Genomic DNA, 21,821 nt, shown 5'->3' on the forward strand with positions numbered 1-21,821 from the left:
TGTCATTTGTAAATGTGTTTATATTCCTAAAATTGAGAAAGCTTGTTTTTATGGGATACAGAATTGGCAGTCTTTTTCTTCCAGCACTTTAAAGTTGTTTCTGTTTGTTTTCTGGGCTTTCTTACGTCTGGTGAGACTTCACCTGTCATTTATTTGTTTTCCCCTTAAAGTTATGTGTTTTTGTTTTTTGTCTGCTTTCAAGATTCTTGTCTTTATTTCGTTGTTCAAAAGTATGATTATGATATGCCTTGTTGTGACTTTTGAAATTGCTCCTACTTGAGGTTCACTGTTTCTTGAATTTGTTAGTTGATATCATTTACCGGTTTTAGAAAGTTCTCCTCTTTTGTCTCAGCAGATACTTCTCTGCCCCATTCAAATCCTGTTTCCTTCTGGTACGCCAGTTATACATGGTGCTTGTCTCAGAGATCTCAAGTTTACTGTTATTGATTATTCTTTGATTGATCATTCTTTTTTTCCTCTCTGTCTCAGCTTGGATACATTCTGTTGATCTGTTTCCAAGTTCAATAATTCTTTCATCTGCTGTGTTCAGTAGGCTATTAATATTATAGTTTTTATTTGTAGCATTTTCTTTTGAATGTGTTTGCAGATCAGTCTCTGCTAGAATTCTGTGTATTCTTACTGTCTTACATAATATCTTTTCAAACTAAATTTTAGAATTTCTACCATAATTAATTTAAATTCTTTTTATTATTTCAATGTCTGGGGCATTTCTGTGTCTCTCCTTTAGCTTATTTCCTCTGTTGACCAGGGATCACAATTTCCTGCTTCCATGTATATTTTATAATTTTTTTATGCCAAATATGTTATATAAGAGACAGTAGAGACTAAAAATCAATAGTTTTTTACCTCCAGCAATGGGCTTATCCCTTCTTCTTCCATTCTGTTAGATTGTTGTATTAGATTGTGTCAGTCATGTTTGAAATGAGCAGAGTCAGGCTGATCTGTGGTTGATATTGACCTTGTGGTGATGTTATGTTCAGTCATTCACTTGTGTCCAACTCTGTGAGTCCATGGATTGTAGCCCGCCATACTTCTGTGTCTGTGGCATTTCCCAGGCAATAATACTGGAGTGGGTTGGCATTTTCTCCTCCAGGGGCTTTTCCCAATGCAGGGATCGAACCTGAGTCTCCTGCATCGGTTCTTTACTACGGAGCCACCTGGGAAGACTGATATAGACTTGGCCTTTGGCAACTTTACTTTGCTTTTGTTTATCGTTACTTCTAAGTATTCTGAGTTCAGGAGGTTTTTTCTTTTTTTAGCAGGGAAAATGGAAACTTGTTGAGGCCTGTCTGTGCTCTGCTGTTGCGCCAGCAGTCCTCTGAGCTGAGGGTGAGCAGCCCTCTGGTTGTCCTCTTTGCTCTCCAGCTTTTTCTGTCTGCTCGTGCCCTCGTTCTAGTGCGTGGCTGCCTTAGACTCTTACACGCAGCGTTGCCCCAGTGGGGTTTCTCTCAGCCTTTCTCTGCCCCTCCAGTCTCTACCTGTTAAATGTTCCAAGGCCTCAGCTTTCTTGCCCTCCCTCCATCTCCAATGCTCAGCCGTCTTGTGCTTGGGGCGGCTGTGCACGCGTCACACACAGGTTCATCTCTCTTGGTTTTCCTGCTGTCTCCCCCTGGCCCCACCTTTGGTGTGTGGATCTACTTGTTGGCACCTGAACACCTGTGGGAGTCAGTAGCTGAGAGCCTCGGTCTGGTGTCTGCTGCACAGTGCTTTTGGGGATTTTAGTCCCTCACTCCAGTCCACAGGCAGTTATCTGAGGTTGGGCTGGTTTCTCCCTACCCTGTCTAAGGCAGGTTCCTTATCCTCCAGCACCCGTGCCAGACATCCAAGCACATCCATAGGAATCTCTTCTGTCTCAGGAAAGTCTTGTCATCACTGTTTGCAACTTAGCTTGTGTAGGTTTCTTTTCAATTTTTAAGGAACTCATTTTGTAGTTAATCTGGCTAGTTTTGGTTAGTATGAGAATGGTTGTTATCTTCCAGATTTCTCCTACTTAGTACCAGGAGGTTTTTTGTTTTTTTTTTTTAATACTTGCAATGATACTCCTTTCAAAAGTAGAGAATATACTCTCGTCAACTTTATTTTCTCATAATATTAACTATAATGATAGGTAATGATTGCTAAGTGCTTACTGAGTGCCGTGCACCTTGGTGAACACTTTAAATGCATTAGTTCAGTTCAGTTCAGTTGCTCAGTGATGTCCGACTCTTTGTGACCCGATGAATCACAGTACGCCAGGCCTCCCTGTCCATCACCAACTCCCGGAGTGCACTCAAACTCATGTCCATCGACTCGGTGATGCCATCCAGCCATCTCACTCTCTGTCGTCCCCTTCTCCTCCCGCCCCCAATCCTTCCCAGCATCAGAGTCTCTTCCAGTGAGTCAACTCGTCGCATGAGGTGGCCAAAGTATTGGAGTTTTAAATGCATTATCTCATTTAATATGCACAGACTTGAGGATGGGTGTTATTATATCATTCCCATTTTCCAGATGCAAGATTAGGTAGGTAGGTCAAATTATGTAGCCAGTTAGTGGCACTTTTGAACTCAGGGTTGTCTGTATCTGGAGCTGAGTTTGCAAATTCACATCCCTAGGTGGAACAGATGTGTGAGTGAATGAGTGAAGTGAGTATGGTGTAAAAAAATAGCAAAGCAAGTGGCAAGATGAATGATAATTAGCATACCACCTAGATATCGACGGAAAATAAACCAGTAATTCCTCTGTGACAAAGTCTCTGGGAGAATACAGGCCTCGTTCAGAGGGAGTTCTCAGCTCAGCCAATTGTTGCCCATGTGAGAATGTGGAGCCAGTAGTTCAGAGGTTCAGATTTTTCAACAGGAGCCAGAAATTTGCATTTTTTCATATGAAATCATTCAGTTTCTAAATGCTGTGGTTCAAATGAAAATAAAATCCAGCGTGCAGACCTACATGGTGAGTCTGAAATAAAATGTGTCTGCAGGCCCAGCCTGTTCCCTGAGCAGCCAGTGAGCGGTCCCTGTAATGGACCCTTTGCTCTCTGAGACCACTGGTCACACTGTCTTTTGGGGCCCACTTGAACTTCCTTTCATATTTGTGCTATACATCAAGGACATGAAAGCCTGCTATAGAATGAATGTACTATTTTATTTTTTACTGCTGTTGTGCAATTGTGCTAATGTGGATATATGCCACAAAGACAATTTTTAGGAACATTTTTATTTGTTTTTTAGGTTGTATTTTATATTGGAGTGTTGTCGATTTACATCTTACGTTAGCTTCAGGCGTATAGCAAAATGAATCTGTTATGCATATTCACGTAGCTATTCTTTTTCAAGTAGAAACATATTTTTAAAAATCCCGACTTCTTCATTTTATCTATCTGCTTTAAGCAATAACGTTCTCATATAGGGCGTATCTTGCGTTAAATTGATGTGAGGGCCCAAATATTACTGAATGCTGATTATATTCCTGCTCATTAATCATGACTTTCTTTCCCTCTCTTTTACCGTTTCTGCTCGACATAGCTTTCACTTTCAGAAGAACAGAATGAAGTAACAAAAAATGGCTGTGAATCTAAAGAGCTGGTCTACCTCGTGCATATTGCTTGTCAGGTAATTTTGTGGGTGGTTCTCCATTTCACACAAAATTTAATAGGAATTAAATATAAATGAATAACATTGAATAAATAAATGAATAAATATGAGCAAATAACATGGACTGTGATAACACAGGTATTTTATTTTATTCTTTCTTCCAGTCATATTGGCATTTCTGCATGTACTCAGAGTTGAAACAATCAATAGAGTCCATTAAATAGATATTTGTTTTACAAACTTGAAAATTCTTGTAAAGGAAACATATCCTTTATTGATGATGAGATTAAATGGTTCAACTACTGCTTGCATATTACAGTTAGGAGAATAGACCAAATAGTGTGTGCCTCAGGTGCACATTTTTCTAACCAAGACTTTAAGTTCCACTGTGGTATGACAGTAGGATGTCTGTATGTTTTAGAAGTGTGCTCTTTCTTAACTCTCAGTGTTACAACTTTTTTGAGGCTTATTAGTGTGACTTGCTCTTAATGAGATTTCAAATATGTCACTTGTAGCATCGATTATTTCCTCCATTAAGTACGCAGTTCCTTGATTTATTCTTTGTTCATTGAGCCTTCTTGCCTTTCTTTGAATTAGTCATTGTAAAGTAAGTGTTTTGGGGGAAACCTTTCTTATGTACAAACTAAGATAAGGAATTTACATGTTTTTTTCCAAAAATGTATTATTCATGTACCTGAAGTTAAAAATTAAATAATCTGGAAAATGGCTATTTCAAATGGGAAATACTAAGTTCCTAGTCTTAATGTGACTTTAAGGGCAAACCTTTCCGAGTTAAGTGCTTTTATTTGTAGGTAAGAGAATATGAGATTAGAAATTGAACTTAGCTTGTATATATATGTTCTAAGTTATCTACTGTTTATACATGTTTTATTATGTGTCATCTTGGTTCCTCTGAGAAAGTGGGAAGCTCTGAATCCATGTTTCACGTCATATTTCATAAAAATGCTTTTACTTGTTGAGTTAATTTTTACATGAAAATATCCATTGCTTTTATGATGAACCATTAACAGGTAATTAGAAAGCATTTCTTCATTATCTAGAGTACATGATTGGCATGTCAGTCATGAACTTCTTATCCCATCAAAAATCTACTTCTTTTAGTGCCTTCTCTTCTTAGCAGTGATTTCCATTTGTTCTGACAGTGCAGATATTTTTATTCTTTCTCATAAGCAAAACATGTGAAAAATACCCATGCTGTCTGTAAAATATGACCTTCAACAGGTAAGCGTGGCATTTGGTACCATACATTAGAATGTGTAATCGTTACTTGATTATGCCTCCATGAATTAGAGACCTAGATAGTTAGGCTTTTTCCTGGTTGTAAGTATCTTGTCAAGCTGCTTAAAAAATTTCAGACTACTTGTTATGTTTTTATTACATCAAGGTAGTAATTTACTTCATTGTAATAATGCTGTCATGTTTCTTCTCTGCCTCCTCACTGGAAATAATTGTTGATACGTTCTCATGGCTTGCCTTCTGTATTCTTGCCATATATGTCATCCATAAACCATAATAGACCAAAGTCATTTTTTATAGCCAAGATAGACTCAAAATCAAACCTTCTAATTTTGCAAATGAGGAAATTGAGGCCCAAAATATGAAAGTTGCTTTCCTAAGCGATATGAAATCTTAGCTGGCGCTCCTAAGGACTTCAGTTTCCTGATTGCTAGCTTTTCTTACATCTCCTGGGAATTCACAATATACAACAGATTTTAGAAATTGTATTACCTTCAAATGAGGTATGATCACCTCTACTCCTTGTAATCTATTCATTATAGAAGCTAATTTCATGTGTCATATCTTTGCTAATTTCTAATTTTTAATAATGTGCACTTGAAATTTCTTTTTATTTAACCAAAATTCTCGGTCCTTCCTTTTTAACACACTTTCTTCCCCAGTTCTTTTTTCTTAGGAGGTGTCCAGTTAAACAACTGAGATCTTTTCCCTTTCTTTAGGCTGTGGTACTGATTCTTCAGGTATTAATGTTACATTTGAATCTTGTAAAGTGTCTTTGCCTCTGCCTCTTAAAGCTTTAATTTCTTTTTAAATTGTGAACCCAGAAATGTAAACCATGTGTTCCATACTGCATAAATCCAAATTCAGTAGGCATTTTTTGATCACTTATATGTCTGATACACAAATATTATGGCATACAGAGTATCATTAAAATAGCTCTGTGAGGCAAATCATCTGGTTTCCATCTTACAGATGATGACTGTAAGACTCAAGAATGTCAATAACTTCCCCATGGTCATGAAATTAAAGACCAGGATTTGAACCTCACTCTTGTGGTTTTTTTCTGTTTTTCCATCATAATTCTAGTTTTATTTGTACTTAGTTGGCCACTCTGAAATCTGCAGGCATATTCTAATGTCATTAAAGAATTAAAGAAATACACCAAAGCTAATAATCTAGTTTCTTTGCATGACTTCAGTGGACAGGACCTGGATAGCATTCATATATGTAAAGATATATCTTCTGTCTACCTACCTCTATAAAACTTTTAAGTGGAAGCTTCTGAAAGTCCAGGTTAACTGGCTGCAACCCTAGGCCAATCAGCTGTATATGTTAGTCACTCAGTTGTGTCCAACTCTTTGTGATCCTATGGACTGTAGCCCACCAGGCTCCTCTGTCCATGGGGATCCTCCAGGAAAGAATACTGGAGTGGGTTGCCATTTCCTCCTCCAAGGTATCTTCCCAACCTAGGGATCCAACCCTGGTCTCCTGCATTACAGGCAGATTCTTCACCATCTGAGCCACCAGGGAAGCCCAATAGACTGTATAATCTGGGCAATACAAAGGGGAAGATGAGATGGTTGGACGGCATCACTGACTCAATGGACATGAACTTGAGCAAGCTCCTGGAGTTGGTGATGGACGGGGAAGCCTAGTGTGCTGTAATCCATGGGGTCGCAAAGAGTTGGACACAACTGAACAACTGAACTGATAAAAATATTTCCTAGCAGTATACTGGGCCAAGAGCGGTTGGAGCAGATGCCTGTCACTCAAATCTCATTCAGCCATATCCGTGTGTCTCAGCTGAAAATTAACCATGGACAAAGCGACTTTCTCAAATGCCTTGGAGACAGATCTACATAATGCCCTGCCTGAGCCCTCATTGCTCTCCCTCTCCTACTGATTGTCATTTAGAGTAAGTTGTCTTGACCAGTATAGCCATGTGCCTTCTGTGTTCCTTCCTTCATCTTTTAATTCTTTTCTCCAAGGAAACAGACTTGGGGAGAAAGGTGTTATATGGAACAAACAGATGAGCTAGTGTGGATGAAGAAACACTCTTCCCAGTTTGTATCATGATATTGATCTGAGTGGGAACACTTTCTTTTCTGCAAAGCGTACTAATTTTTCCTCTATATATTCCCTGCTTTTCAGGAAATATCATGTATTTAGTTTGAAATCAATGAAGATTAATAAAAATCCTAAGATATTCAAGAACAGGTCAAGGTAGATATGGAAAAACCTTTAATGTCTCAACTGTTGAAACTTCAATAATTTAAAAAAAAAACAAAATTCGATAAACCTTGACATTGATTACATTAAGCCCCATTACATAGAAGAAAGCATTTATAAGTGTAATGTCAGTGGTAGGGAATCTTAAAAGTGTTCTGTATTCTATTATTTTATTCATTAGCAAATAATCTGATAATCAGTTTTTAAGTGTTAACTTTGAAGTAACTCATTTAAACCTAGCAATTGTAAGAATTTATTCTGATATGTGCCCTAATGAAAATTTTGTCTGATCTTTCACTTTCTAAGTATAGTTTTATTAGTTTAAGAAAAATTGTTTCTTAATATTTTATTGTCCCATAGTAAGCTTTAGAGTAGTTGAAATGAATGATTCTTATTGAAGTTGGATTTTATGAACTACCTTTGTATTTTAACCAGAATTCATCAGTGTATAATAACTCATTTTTCCTGAAGTGTTTTGTAAATATTTACAGTACCATGAAGCCTTTTTTAATGTCCCAGTTGATAGAATAAACAGTTGCTTGCAGGGGAATGCTTTTCTGACTCAAAATATCTCCTGTGCTCTGATGCTTGAAATTCCACCATCAGCAATGCATTCCTCAGTATTAAGTATCTCCTCCACTTGGTCCATTTAGCATATGCTGTTACTGAGGGGATGGAGTTGATTATTAATGTTTGAAGAGCACCTGTATATAGACACAGTGTATAAGAAGATGGCAGACTTCTTACTTAAGTGTGAAAACTTTTCTGTGAAATTTAGGTGTTACTATTCTCATTATGTGCTTGGTCGCTCAGTTGTTTCCAACTCTTTGCAACCCCACATACTGTAGCCTGCCAGGCTCCTCTGTCCACAGGGATTCTCTAGGCAAGAATACTGGAGTGGGTTGCCATGTCCTCCTCCAGGGGATCTTCCCAACTCAGGGATCAAACCCAGGTTTCCTGCATTGCAGGTGGATACTTTGCCATCTGAGCCACCAGGGAAGCCCATTCCCATTGTGTAGAAGAATAAACTTTCACTCGTAGGTGTCAAGTAACTTGTGTAAAGTCCCCTGTTCAGTATAAGTTCAAGATGAGATTTATTTTTTTTTTTTTTTCAAGATGAGATTTAAATCTGGTCTTTCTTTTCACTGAACTTCATCATGCATACAACTAATTCACAGTATTAATTCTGTTGCATGATAAAGTTTCCCATGATTAAGGGTCTTCATAGGACATGGGTGAAAACTGTTCTTCTCAGAAAGAACTGCGAATATATATTATAGATTTTGTTTAAAGGTCTGTATAGTTAAAGCTATGACTTTTCCATTAGTCATGTACGGATGTGAGAGTTGGACCTTAAAGAAGGCTGAGCGCTGAAGAATTGAACTGTGGTGCTGAAGAAGACTCTTGAGTCTCTTGGATAGCAAGGAGATCAAACCAATCAACCCCAAAGGAAATTAACCCTGAGTGTTCATTGGAAAGACTGATGATGAAGCTGAAGCTCTAATACTTTGGTCACCTGATACGAAGAGCCAACTTATTGGGAAAAATCCTGACGCTGGGAAAGACTGAGGGCAAGAGAAGGGGACAACAGAGGATGAGATGGTTGGATGGCATCACTGACTCAGTGGACATGAGTTTAGCAAACTCCAGGAGATCATGAAGGACAGGGAAGCCTGGTGAGCTGCAGTTCACAGGGTCACAAAAGGTCGGACATGACTTAGTGACTATACAGCAACAACTCATTGCACCTCTGTTATTACCAAGCTATAGTCAAGCTGCTGTACCTTGTTGGGCCATTGTGATAGCAACTTCCAGAATGAGGTAAAATGCAAATTTAACCATGTTACTTTCTTGGTTAAAACTCTGCCATAGATTTCCACTGAATTTAAAACAACCCAAACTACTCACCAAGTCCTGTGAGGGCCCTGCAGGATCTAGACCTGGCCTGCTTTCTGCCTCGTGGGACAGTCTTCTCACTCCTGTGCTTTGGTCTCACTAGTTTTCAGTCAGTTAAGACCCTGAGTTTTTTCCTCAACAAGGATTACCTTCGGTCAGCCACATGCACGTCCATTCACACATGCACGTGCTATGTCTGGTGCCTGCGCAGTCTCAGGAGGCCGTTAGATGTCACCTTCACAGAAGGGCTTTCCCTCACCACCTTGACTGGAGTAGGTTCTTGCTTATTTCTTCATAGCACAGAATTATCATTATTTTATTTTTGTATTTATTAACTTAAGGGCTTCCCAGGTGGCTCAATGGTAAAGAATCTGTCTGCCAAGTAGGAGATGCAGGTCGGATCCTTGGGTTGGGAAGATCCCCTGGTAAAGGAAATGGCTACCAACTCCAGTATTCTTGCCTGGAAAATCCTGTGGACAGAGGAGCCTGGAGAGCTTCATGAGATAGCAAAGAGTTGGACATGACTTAGTGACTAAACAACATAACAGTTTATTAACTTAAAAGTACAATTTTTTTCTTCTCATTTGAAATACATTCTAAGAAGTCAGAGGTTTGATGGTCCTTTCTCTGTTGCATTTAATACTTAACTTCAGGGCTTGGTACTATGTAGATGTTCAGTAAATATCTGGTGAATGAATGAGAGAAAGAAAAATTTTGTCTTAGAAATCTGATCTTATATACACTGGGATTTTTCTTTTTTCTCATTCTTCTTTGTCATCTTTGTTAAGAATTGTTGATTTTAGTTATCCTTGGAGCGCAATACTTACTATTATTCAGGTTAGAAATTAGCTGCAAATTAAAATTTAGACATGTATAACGAATTTTTTTGTTTTGTTCTTTATAATAAATAATTGAATTTCTAAAATATTCTGATCATTTACTTTATTCAGCCTATTTGGAAATTGCATGATTAAGGTTGGTTTTTTTTTAACGTATAAAATTTAAAGTTCTTCTTTCATATCCACTAAAAAGATAGGTATTTTATTGTTCTTAGAATTTTACTCAGTGACTTTAAAGCAACTTGAGAGGATTTGAAAATTATGTTTTAAGCTTTTAATTTCCTGCATGTAAATCTATTAAACAGCAGACATTTTACTTGCACAGTAACAGTTTTTAAAAGTTGAAAGAAATCAGTTTATTGATGTATGAGGAAAGCAATTTTGAAATCCAGTCCCCAGTCTTTACCTTTTGAGTCTCTGAAGTCTATTGCCTTTATGTGGTTGCTTGTTGATATTTATTTCTTTGAGCAAGACTCTCTAGAGAGAAGAGAACATGATTGCTTTTTATAAATTTAATAAACTTGATTTTTTTAAAGACTAATTTTAGGTTCAGAGCAAACTTGAGTGGAAAATACAAAGTCCCCATGTATCCCTTGTCTTCACACATGCACCTCCTCTCCACTGTGGACTTCCTCCCACTAATGTGGTACATTGTTACAGCAGATGAGCCTCCACTGACATACCATTGTCATAGGGGTTCTCTTATGGTGTTGTTCATTCTCTGGGTTTGGATAAATTTAAAATGTGTATCCACCATTACAGTATGCAGAATAGTTTCACTAGCTTTTGAATTCTCTGCGCTCTACCTATTCATCTCGCACTGCTTCCTAGCCCCTGGCAACCACCAATTTTTTTTTTTAATTGTCTCCATAGTTTTGTATTTTCTATGGTGTCCTATGGTTGGAAGCATATAATATATAGCCTTTTCAGGATGGTAGATTCTTGCTTATTTCTTCATAGCACAGAATTATCGTTATTTTATTTTTGTATTTAAGGGCTTAATTTTGTAACTTAAGGGCTTCCCAGGTGGCTCAATGGTAAACACTCTGTCTGCCAAGCAGGAGACTTTCACGAAGTTCCATGTCTTTCATGGCTTGATACTTAACCTCATTTTAGTGCTGAGTCATAGTCCATTGTCTGGATGTACCAAAATATTTATCAATTCACCAGCTAATTGACGTGTCGGTTGCATCCAGGCTTTGGCAATTTTTAATAAAGCTGCTGTAAACCTTTGTGTGTAGGTTTGTGTGTGGACTTAACTTTTCAACTCATTTGGGTAAATACCAAAGAGTGCAATTGCTGGATCCTATGGTAAAACAGAGTATGAGTAATTTTGTGAGAAAGTGATAAGTCTATGAAAGAAGCCATACCAATTTGCATTCCTACCAGCAAGGAAGGAGATTCCTGTACACCTGTTATGTAACAGGAATTTATATAACATCATTTGGTGTTATCAGCGTTCTGGATTTTTGCTACTCTGTTAGGTGTGTAGTGATATCTTCTTATTTATATTTGCCTTGCCCTGATGACATATGATGTGGAGTGTCTTTTCATATGCTGATTTGCCATCTATATATCTTTCTGGTAAGGTGTCCATTTTTAAATAAGTTTTTTGTTTTCTTATTGTTGATTTTTAAGAGTTCTTTGTATATTTTGCTTAATAATCCTTTATCAATAGTATGTTTTTTGCCAGTATTTTCTCCCATGTCTGTGGCTTTTCTTTTCATTCTCTTGATAGGGCAGAAAATTTTAATTTCAGTGAAGTCAAGCTTATCAATTCTTTTTTTCATGAATTTTGCTCTTACATCTAAAGAAAAGCATCACCAAACCCAAGGTCATCTCTATTTTCTCCTATGCTGTATTCTAAGAGTTTTATGGTTTTGTGTCTTAATAAGGTCTTTTTGAATTAGTTTTTGTGAAAGGTGTAAGGTCTATGTCTAGATTTATTTTTTTGTGTGTGGATGTTCAGTTGTCCCAACATCACTTGTTGAAAATTTAAAACAAAACTGTCTTTTCTCCATTGTATTGCCTTTGATTTTTTATCAAACATCAGTTGACTGTATTTAAGTGAGTCTGTGTCTGGGTTTTCTATTCTGTTTCATTTTTGTATATGTCTATTCCTTTGCCAGTACCATATTGTTTTGATTATTGTAACTTTATGGTAAGTCTTGAAGTTACATACATCAGTCCTCCAACTTTCTTCTTCTTTAATATTGTGTTAGTTATTCTGGGTCTTTTGCCACTCTATATATACTTTAGAATCAGTTGGTCAATATACGGAAAAATAACTTGCGGGGGTTTTGTTTGGGGAAGCATTATGAATCTATAGATCAAGTTGGGAGGAATTAACATCTTGGCAATACTGAGTCTTCCTGTCCACGAACATGGTACATCTCTCCACATTTAATCCTTTGACTTCTTTCACCAGAGTTTTGTAGTTTTCCTCATGCATATCTTCTATATATTTTGTTAGATTTATACCTAAGTATTTCATTTTGGGGGTGGTTATATGAATGGTACTGTGTTTTTAATTTCAGACTCCACCTGTTTATTGCCTGTTATATAGGAAAGCAGTTGGTTTTTGTTTATTAACCTTGTATTGTGCTATTTTGCTATAATTACTTACTAGTTCTAGAAGTTTTTTGTTGTTGTTTTGTGTTTTCTACCTAGACAATCATGTCATGTGTGTATAAAGGCAGTTTTATTTCTTCCTTCCCAGTCTGTATATCTTTTATTTCCTTTCCTTGTCTTATTTCATTAGCTAGGAATTTCATACAGTTTTTAAAAGCATTGATGAGTATATCCTTGCCTTGTTCTTAATCTTAGTTGGAAAACTTCAAACTTCTCACCAAAAATCAGTTCCATTTCTATGAACTATAATAGCAGACTACTAGAAAGAGAAATTAAGAAAGCAATTCCACAATTACATCACAAATAATAAAATACCTAGGAATAAATTTAACCTAGGAGGTAAAAGATCTTTATTTTGTGATAACTTATAATGGAAAATAGTCTGAAAAAATAATATATATAGTATAACTGAATCACTTTGCTGTACAACTGAAAACACAATACTATAAATCAACTATATTTCAATTTTTAAAAATCCAGAGCTTTGAAATAAAAAGTCACCATCTGTTTAATCTCTTTGATAGAAGTAGACATATGTTAAAATAATTTTTATAATTTTCTGATATTTGAAGGGTTGCATAATTTTTGAAATGTATGTGTGAAAGAAAAAATATTTGTAATTATGCATTAGGTTGTTTTTCTTTTTTCTCTGCCTTATTGTTCATTTTTATTTATTTTTTATTTTTGCCATCCCAGAGGAACAAGTATTTAACCCACTGTTGTGACACAGAAATGCTTTGGGTAGATGGCAGCTGTAGAAGTGAGAAAACAAAGGAGCTTACTTGAGCAAAGAGTAAAAGAAAGACTTTGCATATTAGAAAAACAGCACTTAAAAATCATGTAGGCAAGAAAAGGAACATTTTACAAATGGAAGAAATGCAAGTAATTGAGCATAACTGGAAGCAAAGAAAGAGCATGAAGGAGTAGTGAGTGGGACACACTGCAGAGTTAGACAGGCCCAGATGATGCAGGTCCACATATGTGCAGGTATGTTTGGATTTGACTGATCAGTGGTTCCGAAATCAGACTGATCATCAGAGTGACTGGATCCCATTGCAGAGTTACTGAACTAGCATTTCTTAGAATTGGGACCCAGGAACTGTTATTTAAATTTTCTGCCACCTCTGTTCTCTTATTTCATTCTAACAACCCCCTCTGAAAGAGGGAGGTGGTATTGCTCTCTGAGTAATGGAGAATTGCAGTCCAAAGTAGAATTAGGCATATTTATCCTGTTAGTTATGGCAATACCTGTGTTTAGAATTCAGCTTCTCTCCTGTGAAGTCGTACCTTCTGCTTCTGCCCTATCTGGCGGAGGCAAATGGTAAAGAGCTACATTAGATATTTGTCTTCATTTCTGAGACGGTTGCTTTTTCTCCCAGTTTCTCCAGATTCTTATGAGACGAAAGCCCCCACATAAAAATTAAATTGTCAAACCAAATGGTGTGTAGTGGAGACCAACTCATCACTACTGCCCACGGGAGCTTTTGATGGCCTTCTGTCAGTGCGACCTGACAAGCTCTGTAGTTCATATCAGGGGAGGGGAGTGAACGAGGAGATCAGAGGCAGGGAGGTCAGAAGTGATGTGGGTCCTCACTAAAGCCCAGGCTATGATGTGAAGTGGTGGATTCGGGAGAAAATTAGAAGACAGTATGCGATAAATATGTTTTATGACTAAGTTTTCATATCTAATGAGCTTCAGAGCTTAGGCACGGAAAGGAAGAAAGACCGAAAAGTGGGGAGGTACAGGGGGTTCTAGATATGATAACACACCAAATGCTTCTAGGTGAGATTTTAGTAGTGTTGATTGTCAGGGTGTTTCTGGTGTCAGTCACAGAAAATGTTCATAGTAACTCATCAGTAACCCAGTTTTATTTTTCTTTAATTTTTGGTAGTATTCTTCCACACAGACTCATTTAATGGTTCTTTCTGTGGGTTTAAGATCATATGCTATCTTCTTTCTACCAGTTGTTATTCCCATGGAGAACCAGTGGGCTTGACCAGTCGTAAGAAGAGGTTTAATGAACAGTTCTAGCTCATTTTCCATTATTAATGCTTTAGTGTTGTATAACTCACTAGAAGGTTTTGGAGTTTAACTGTTTACTGTCAAATTAATTAGTAAATATAAAATCTCATGAAAAACCTATCATTATGGAATAAAGCCTGGTACATGACTACTCGCAATAGAGACAAATTATAGTGGTCTTTCTTTTCTTACTCGTAGGGCAAAAGTTGGATAGTTAAAAGAAGTTATGAAGATTTTCGGGTACTTGATAAACATCTTCATCTGTGTATTTATGACCGACGATTCTCCCAGCTCTCAGAGCTTCCCCGTTCGGATGCTCTGAAGGACAGTCCAGAGGTGAGCATTCAGTACTTTGCAGAAGTAATCACTATTATATAAATCAGCAGAAAATTTTTGCTAGTATACTAATTAAAAGCTTATATTTTTATATTTATAAAAGCTATAAATATATTTATATAATATAAATATATATTTATATATAATATATAAATGTAAAAATATATTTATATTTATAAAAGCTTATAATCCCACTTAGGAAGATTTGTGGGATTATTTATTTCTTAAAATAGAAAAATTAGTAATATTTTAGGATATTTAAAATAGGTTTGTTGTATAATTTTATAAAAAGAAACTCATATCTTAATATACAAGTAGGTAATATATATGAGCAGATCATTTTTCAAAGAGAATATAAACTGTAGAAGCAAAAATATGGAAAAGTGTTGACCTCACTAGTAATCAAAGTCATGCATATTCAAATGATGCTGTTTATTCAGTTTATGATGGCAGGCTGTGTCCATGCACTTATTTCCATGCCTGTCAAAATTTTCTAGTAAAAGTATAAGAGAATTCTTTTTTAATAGGAGATTCTTTTATAACATTAGAAAATGAAAATAACTATCAGAGTTAAAATTGTGAGGCATCTTGAAGAGTGAATGGGATTAGATTTATGGGGGTAAATACAGTTTGAGCAACTTCTGCAGGAAGACTGCAGAGGGACAGGTAAACTAGAAATCTTCAGTGTAAAAACTGAATAAATGAAGTAACAGAAGAGCAGGCATAGGGCCTTCAGAAGCGTGATTACCATCCTTAGAGAAAGCAAGGCAGTCCCATTCATGGAACAAGAATAGAGTTTATAAAAATAAAATAATCAGAGATCTTAGAAATGAACATATGGTCATTTAAGTTAATTTTAATCATAACAAACATTAATAGCTGGACGACATGCAAAATGGAGTTAGATAAAGAGAGAATTAGTGAGCGGGAAGGGCAGACTCTAAGAACACAGCCCCAAGGGGATAATAAGTTGTGAGAGAACAGTCGAGAGTCCCAGAGAGTAGATCCAGAAGTTCCCACAAGTTCCTGCTGCTTTATAGGCGTTATTATAGGAGGAGAGAGTGGATGGAAGTAGCTAAAAACATAATGGTGGTGGTGGTTTAGTCGCTAAAGTCATGTTTGACTCTTGCGACCCCATGGACTGTAACCTGCCAGGCTCCTCTGTCCATGGGTGTTTTCAGATTAAATCAGTCCATTAAGTGTTAAATATAACAACATCTAGAAACATTGTAAAATTTCAAAATGCCAAAAGCAGAGAGGAAACCCAGAAAGCCTCCAGAGAGCAAAAACAAGATTTTTCTCAAAGGAACAACGAATGTTTTGGCATTAGACTGCTTAGCAGCCACAATGGATGCTTGAGAACAGTGCGAGTCCCAAGGGGAAAACCCTTCCAAATCTGTAATTAATTCCTGGGCAATTGCATAGTGGAGGCAAAGTAGAGGCTCCAATCATGCAAAAACTGCCACTGTGGCAAAGCCTCAGGAATGTCCTGAAACCACAGATTCTGTTGTATGATAGAAAACCTGGACATCTATCTGCCTCCATTTCCCTTCTCTGTCTGTCTGTTAGTTTTTCTTTCTCAGACTGTCTCAGAACATGACCGCTCCCAACAGGTACCGGGTTCTTGTCTCTTTGTAAAATAGTGGCCAAACGGAGCTGAAATTAGGAGTTCCTGATGACTCTGTGGACATGAGTTTGAGTGAACTCTGGGAGTTGGTGATGGACAGGGAGGCCTGGCGTGCTGTGATTCATGGGGTCGCGGAGAGTCGGACACGACTGAGCGACCGAACTGATTCCTGCAGCAACTCCTGTTAGGCTACTGTTGGGTCCCATGCCTGGACCATCAGCTGACTTTAGGTGAAGGATCATGCATGAACTGTCCTGCCATTGGGTGGGCAAAGACTGCAGCAGGCCTTGGAGAAAGTTTCAGAGTAGTGGGGAGAAGCTGGGAAGGAAAGTGATTATGTCTGTGCTATCATTTTACATTTTCAGTACAAAAATAGAAAGAGAAGGCAACCAAATTAGAAGCTTTATGACCCCTGATGATGAGGGGCCGAAGTGAAAGTCCTGCAACAGATAGGGAATTATGTAAGCGCCTGTAGTGTCGGCTCATGGAGCTGTGAAGAACCTCTGTGACTATGAAAATGCTTGAAAATCTGCAGATTTTTTTCTTCCAGAAAAAACCAGTTTACACCAGTTTCTTTAACAGTGAGAAACTGTTACCACTGAATCTTCTCTTTTTCTTTAGTCGGTCACTCAGATGCTTATGGCTTACCTGTCCCGCCTTTCAGCTATTGCTGGGAACAAGATCAACTGTGGACCTGCCCTTACTTGGATGGAGGTATTAATCTAGTTTACTCTTTTTTAGAGTTGATTACCTACGAAAGAAATCCCATGTGAATTTTGATAGCTATTGAGTTTCAGGAATCGAATAAGTGGGGCTTATTCATGTCTTCTGGAAGATACAGTACGTTAAATATTTTTATCTCAAACCTTTTTTGATAATCCAGGAAGCTAGTTTTAATATTATTTTATGAATCAGAATGACACCTGTTGTTTTGGTGTTCAATATATTTATGTTTATACATTTAGCAAGGTGTGTGTGTATATATATATTTAATTGACTTAGTAATGAAAATAGTTTTTAGTCATTTAGAAATGAGAGACAATTAAATCCTTTTAAAGGATCTGGTTTGAGAATGTCTTGAGTGATAGAGTATCCAGTCAGTATGTTCGATTTTTTTCTTTAATTTGCATTGGTAGAGTTACTTTATTCTCTAAGTGAAAATTGGGATGATGATGAAAAGTAGAAAGAATATAGAACTTAGAGCCAGTACAACTCGCATTGAGATCTTGTTTCTTCATTATTGGCTGTGTGATCTGGGACAAATTATTTAATCTTCTGTAATTTACGTAACCTCTTTTTAGCTTTAGCATCTTCATTGTTAGGTACTGATAATGATGATAAGTATCTTTTAAAATTGTGAAGATTCAATTATATATACCATATATGTACAATACAATGACTGGTATATCGTAAGTAGTCAGTAAGTGGGTTTTTTTTTTTTTCTAAGATTCTTTGGGTTATAGTTTTTCTAAATCGAGTTGAGTTATATAGATACACCAGGAAACTTGCAAGTCCCATGTCTTTAACCATCTCATAGTACATTTTGTTTGTTCTAGATTGATAATAAGGGAAATCACCTTTTAGTTCATGAAGAATCCTCTATTAACACTCCTGCTGTTGGTGCTGCCCATGTTATCAAGAGGTACACTGCTCGGGCCCCAGATGAATTGACCTTAGAGGTAAGTGACCAAAGATGCTCTGTGTTAGCTCAGTCTGCGCTGCCCCATCTTTGTGTCAATCATTTGCTTAACAAAAAGCACCAGGTGTTTCTGCGCATTACTGTCTTTCAGCCTGGCATGCCATCTGTTTATTTTAATGACTATACTCATACTTAAAAATTCAGCTTAAATGTCCTCTTAGATTTCCTCTAGGAAGTCTCCTCGATTTTCTTCCTTCTACTCCAAGAAATACATACCCCACTTCTCCCCTGCCGTGCCCCCCAACCCCTGCCCAGAGCCTGCCCTGAATGTCATTCTGAGCTGTTCTCAAGGCTTATCTCTGAGAGGTCACTTATTACATTCAATCAAACTTGTCCCTGTTTGTCCCTGTGAGCTTCTTGAAAGCCAGATCCTCTTGTCTTTTGTCTCTTTTTTTTTTTTGGCACCTAAAAATAATACCCAGTGCCACTTTTTTCTCATTGTTCATAGATTGAGGTAAAGACCAGATGAAAAGTGAAATGATCATTTCTTGCTATCAGATGCAAAAAGAGGGGATTTAAGTTTCTTCTGTTAATACTGGCTGATGAGAGATCAAAAGAAAATGCTGGCAATTATTCGATTTAAGAGGAAAAGAGTACATTTTTATTGTACAGAATTCAGACAGTTCTCAACTAAATTTTTAGCTCTACACACAAAGAATCCTTGATCTTGAAAGATACCGTGTCTGTTAACAAGTATGGTTTTGTGAAGAGGACATTCATGACTGGAAAAATTAGTCATGAATATACCACAAAAATTTGTGAAGCAATATTGTGTACATTAGCAACATTGTTCTGAAGTGCCTAACTGGTTTATCAGAGAGATCATCACTTACTATGAATGAAGAATGCAACTTCCTTTAAATATATTATTAAAAACTATTCTTGCTGTTTTTATACTTAGGATTTTGTAAAAGTTTGTATAAACTCATTAGTTTGTCTTTTAGGGTGAACAAAGTCAGCTGTTCAGTGGGAATGTTATATATTGAACCACCTTTTGAAAGAAATGTAGCTGTCATTCAATTTTACATGTACTAAGAATAACCCAGTAATTGTAGACATCTTAGAGCGTTCCTATATAATGAAATAAGATACGTCAATTGCTCAGCCCAGTGCCTGGCACATGGCAAGCAGCTCATTGAGTGTATTAATAGAAACTGTTGTTGTTCTAAATATGATAATTTAAAATTTCCTTTTATAAGTGAATCTGATCACCTTTAGTAGCAGCAGTAACAGTATTTTAACTCTGTGATGATGCCTAGTGTTAAAAAATCTCACACTGTCAATCAGGCTTTCTGAAGTTACTACACGTTACTTGGACCACAGTCTTTATGCTGCTTAACTTTTTGTAAACCTCTCCTCTACAAATGGTTAAGATTATTAAATTCTTTACAGAAAGCAGTATTAATGTTTTTCCAGAAATAATGAGCCAGAGAATAAGATACAGTTCAGATTTAAAATTTTACAGTTTAGATTTAAATTCTAGGCAGAGGATTGCTTTACAATTTGATTAAAAACATTTCACTTAAAATGTTTTCTCCTAGGTGGGAGACATTGTTTCTGTTATCGACATGCCCCCAAAAGTGTTAAGCACGTGGTGGAGAGGCAAGCATGGATTTCAGGTAGGCAACAAAGAATTAAGTGTGGAAAATTCAAAGAGTGTGTTCTCTTTCAGTAATATTTCTGTTTACAGTGGTGTGCTGGCAGTGGACTTTGTTATCAGGAATTTTGTCTGCAGTGGTAAAAAAAAACGTAGAGGACGTTAGACTTGGGTTTCCTTTTCTAGTTACTGCTGTGGAAGAAGATCTCTTCTGTCCCACACGGAATAGCTGAAGTGTGAGCAGAGCCACCTGCCTGCTGACCCCTTTTAGATTATCGGGCCTGTAACTGGCTTACTTTTCATAGTGGTTTAAGATCATGAATCACATATGTTTTCCCTCTAGACTTAAGTCAGTTTGATCAGTGTCTTTTAATGCATTATAAATGTTAATGTAAACAGTGTGTTAATAGCAGAATAACAGCAGAATCTAAGGTGCTCTCTTTCTTTTTCCTTATATGCCTAAGTAATTTGAGACCTGACAACAGCATCTCTTAGACTGACTGTCACTAATTTCCACAGGATAGAAAAGTTTCCTTTTAGCTTTTAAAACTATCACTAGAAGAACATCTAAAAATGCCTCAAAATTGTGTCCTTAGTATATAACTCGTGGGTTTTAGTTGTCTATTTATAAAAATGTTCCTAAAATGCTGTGTAGATTAAATGCTCATGCTGTACAGTTGGAAATGTTAATAGCTATTATATAAATATAGCTTTATATGCATATAAAAACTATTAGGTTTCTATAAAATGTATTTTATGAAAAAAAAAAAATGCAGTTTAAAACAGGACAGCCTGATGGCTAAGAACATGAGTTCTGGTGCTATATTTCTTGGGTTTTAATCTTGTGTTATTTTCAGCAAGTTGCTTTACTTCTCTGTACTTCAGTTTCCCCATTTGTAAAATGGGGATTGTAGGATTGTTGTTAATCTCTTAAGATTATCGAGAAGATTAAATGTGTGAGGATAAAATGCGTAAAGTAGCTAGAGCAGACTTGATGCATATTTCTCACTCAATAAATGTTGATTTTTAAATGTAAATAATTCAAATAAAATTTGGTTTGATTTACACCTCAATTTGTTATTAAAGCATTCATAACAATTTGATTAACACCAAATTGATTAACCTTGTGTCTTTGTTACCCCACAAATATTCTCACGTGTATAACTGCAGTCCTACTTTAGCTATGCCGATTTCTTAATTGCTATTAATAATTGGTGCTTCTGATTAAATATAAAACTAAATGGAAAGCTGGTCTTAACCAGCTTTTTATTAAGGGATCTTATTAAGGGATAGGGGATCCCTTACCTTATTAAGGGATCAATTCTTCACGTTCATGGAAATGAGCTTTAAATGGTAGGGACCTAAACAGGATCAAAAAGTGAGTTTGGCTTTTAAATGACAGTGTGTCTCAGCCTTGCTGTTGCTTTCTCTTGCAGTCTTAGACCGGTCACTTGCTTTCTTTGGACTACAGCAGCAGGAGACGAGGGGCTGGGCTGGGCCCTGGAGTAGCTTGGACAGTGGTCTTCCTGGGATCAAGGGCATTTCGAGCTGCCCATTCTCAGGAGTGAGGGTAGAGGGGAGCAGAGATGTGGGCTGTTGCTTCCCGGGCTGTGGGCCAGCCTTGAGGTTGCTGCTCTGACCCCTGAAGGAGAGTGTTCTGGAGATGTGTTGTCAGCATGCAGGCCCCGTGTCTCCACCACAGGTCTGCTCTACCCAGTGTGTTTCTGATGTGTTACATGGGCTCCCCTGTTTCTTCCTCAGTCACAGGTATTGTTGTCTCTGGCCAGCTGTCGGGACATGACAGGGTGCAGGTGGCGTGCGGAACCCTTTCCCTTAAGTCCAGCGAGCTGATGCTATGCAGTTGCTGGCTTGTGACTTTGTTGTATTTTTTATTATTATTTTCAAAATAATTAATAGATTCTTATCATTTAGTACAAACTTACAGAATAATTGACCAGATAATACACAAAGTTTCATATACTATCTATCCCACACACATAGTTTCTCCTATTAACATGTTGCTTTATGTTTTATAATTCACTGAATGGAATTGGCAAAATGCTGGTCTTTATTAACCACAAGCTGATGAGCATAGTT

General features: G+C 37.0%; 1 protein-coding gene across 5 annotated transcripts in view; it reads left to right on the forward strand.

Annotated features, from left to right (window-relative positions):
* ARHGAP32 (Rho GTPase activating protein 32) overlaps positions 1-21,821 on the forward strand; it is a 194,354-nt gene that overhangs the window by 110,610 nt on the left and 61,923 nt on the right. For 3 of the 5 annotated variants that reach the window (XM_088832350.1, XM_055415880.2, XM_055415881.2), the window contains 5 exons: positions 3,522-3,608; positions 14,664-14,801; positions 17,050-17,142; positions 17,985-18,107; positions 19,669-19,746. In XM_088832350.1, coding sequence (XP_088688476.1) covers positions 3,522-3,608; positions 14,664-14,801; positions 17,050-17,142; positions 17,985-18,107; positions 19,669-19,746 — 519 coding nt within the window. The remainder of the gene's footprint in view (positions 1-3,521; positions 3,609-14,663; positions 14,802-17,049; positions 17,143-17,984; positions 18,108-19,668; positions 19,747-21,821) is intronic. The other 2 variants (XM_088832349.1, XM_055415882.2) reach the window with 1 other exon arrangement.

The sequence above is a fragment of the Moschus berezovskii genome, chromosome 25, assembly GCF_049115385.1.
Source record: "Moschus berezovskii isolate FMDL1 chromosome 25, NW_MosBer_1.0, whole genome shotgun sequence".
In the NCBI taxonomy this organism is placed as follows: domain Eukaryota; kingdom Metazoa; phylum Chordata; class Mammalia; order Artiodactyla; family Moschidae; genus Moschus; species Moschus berezovskii.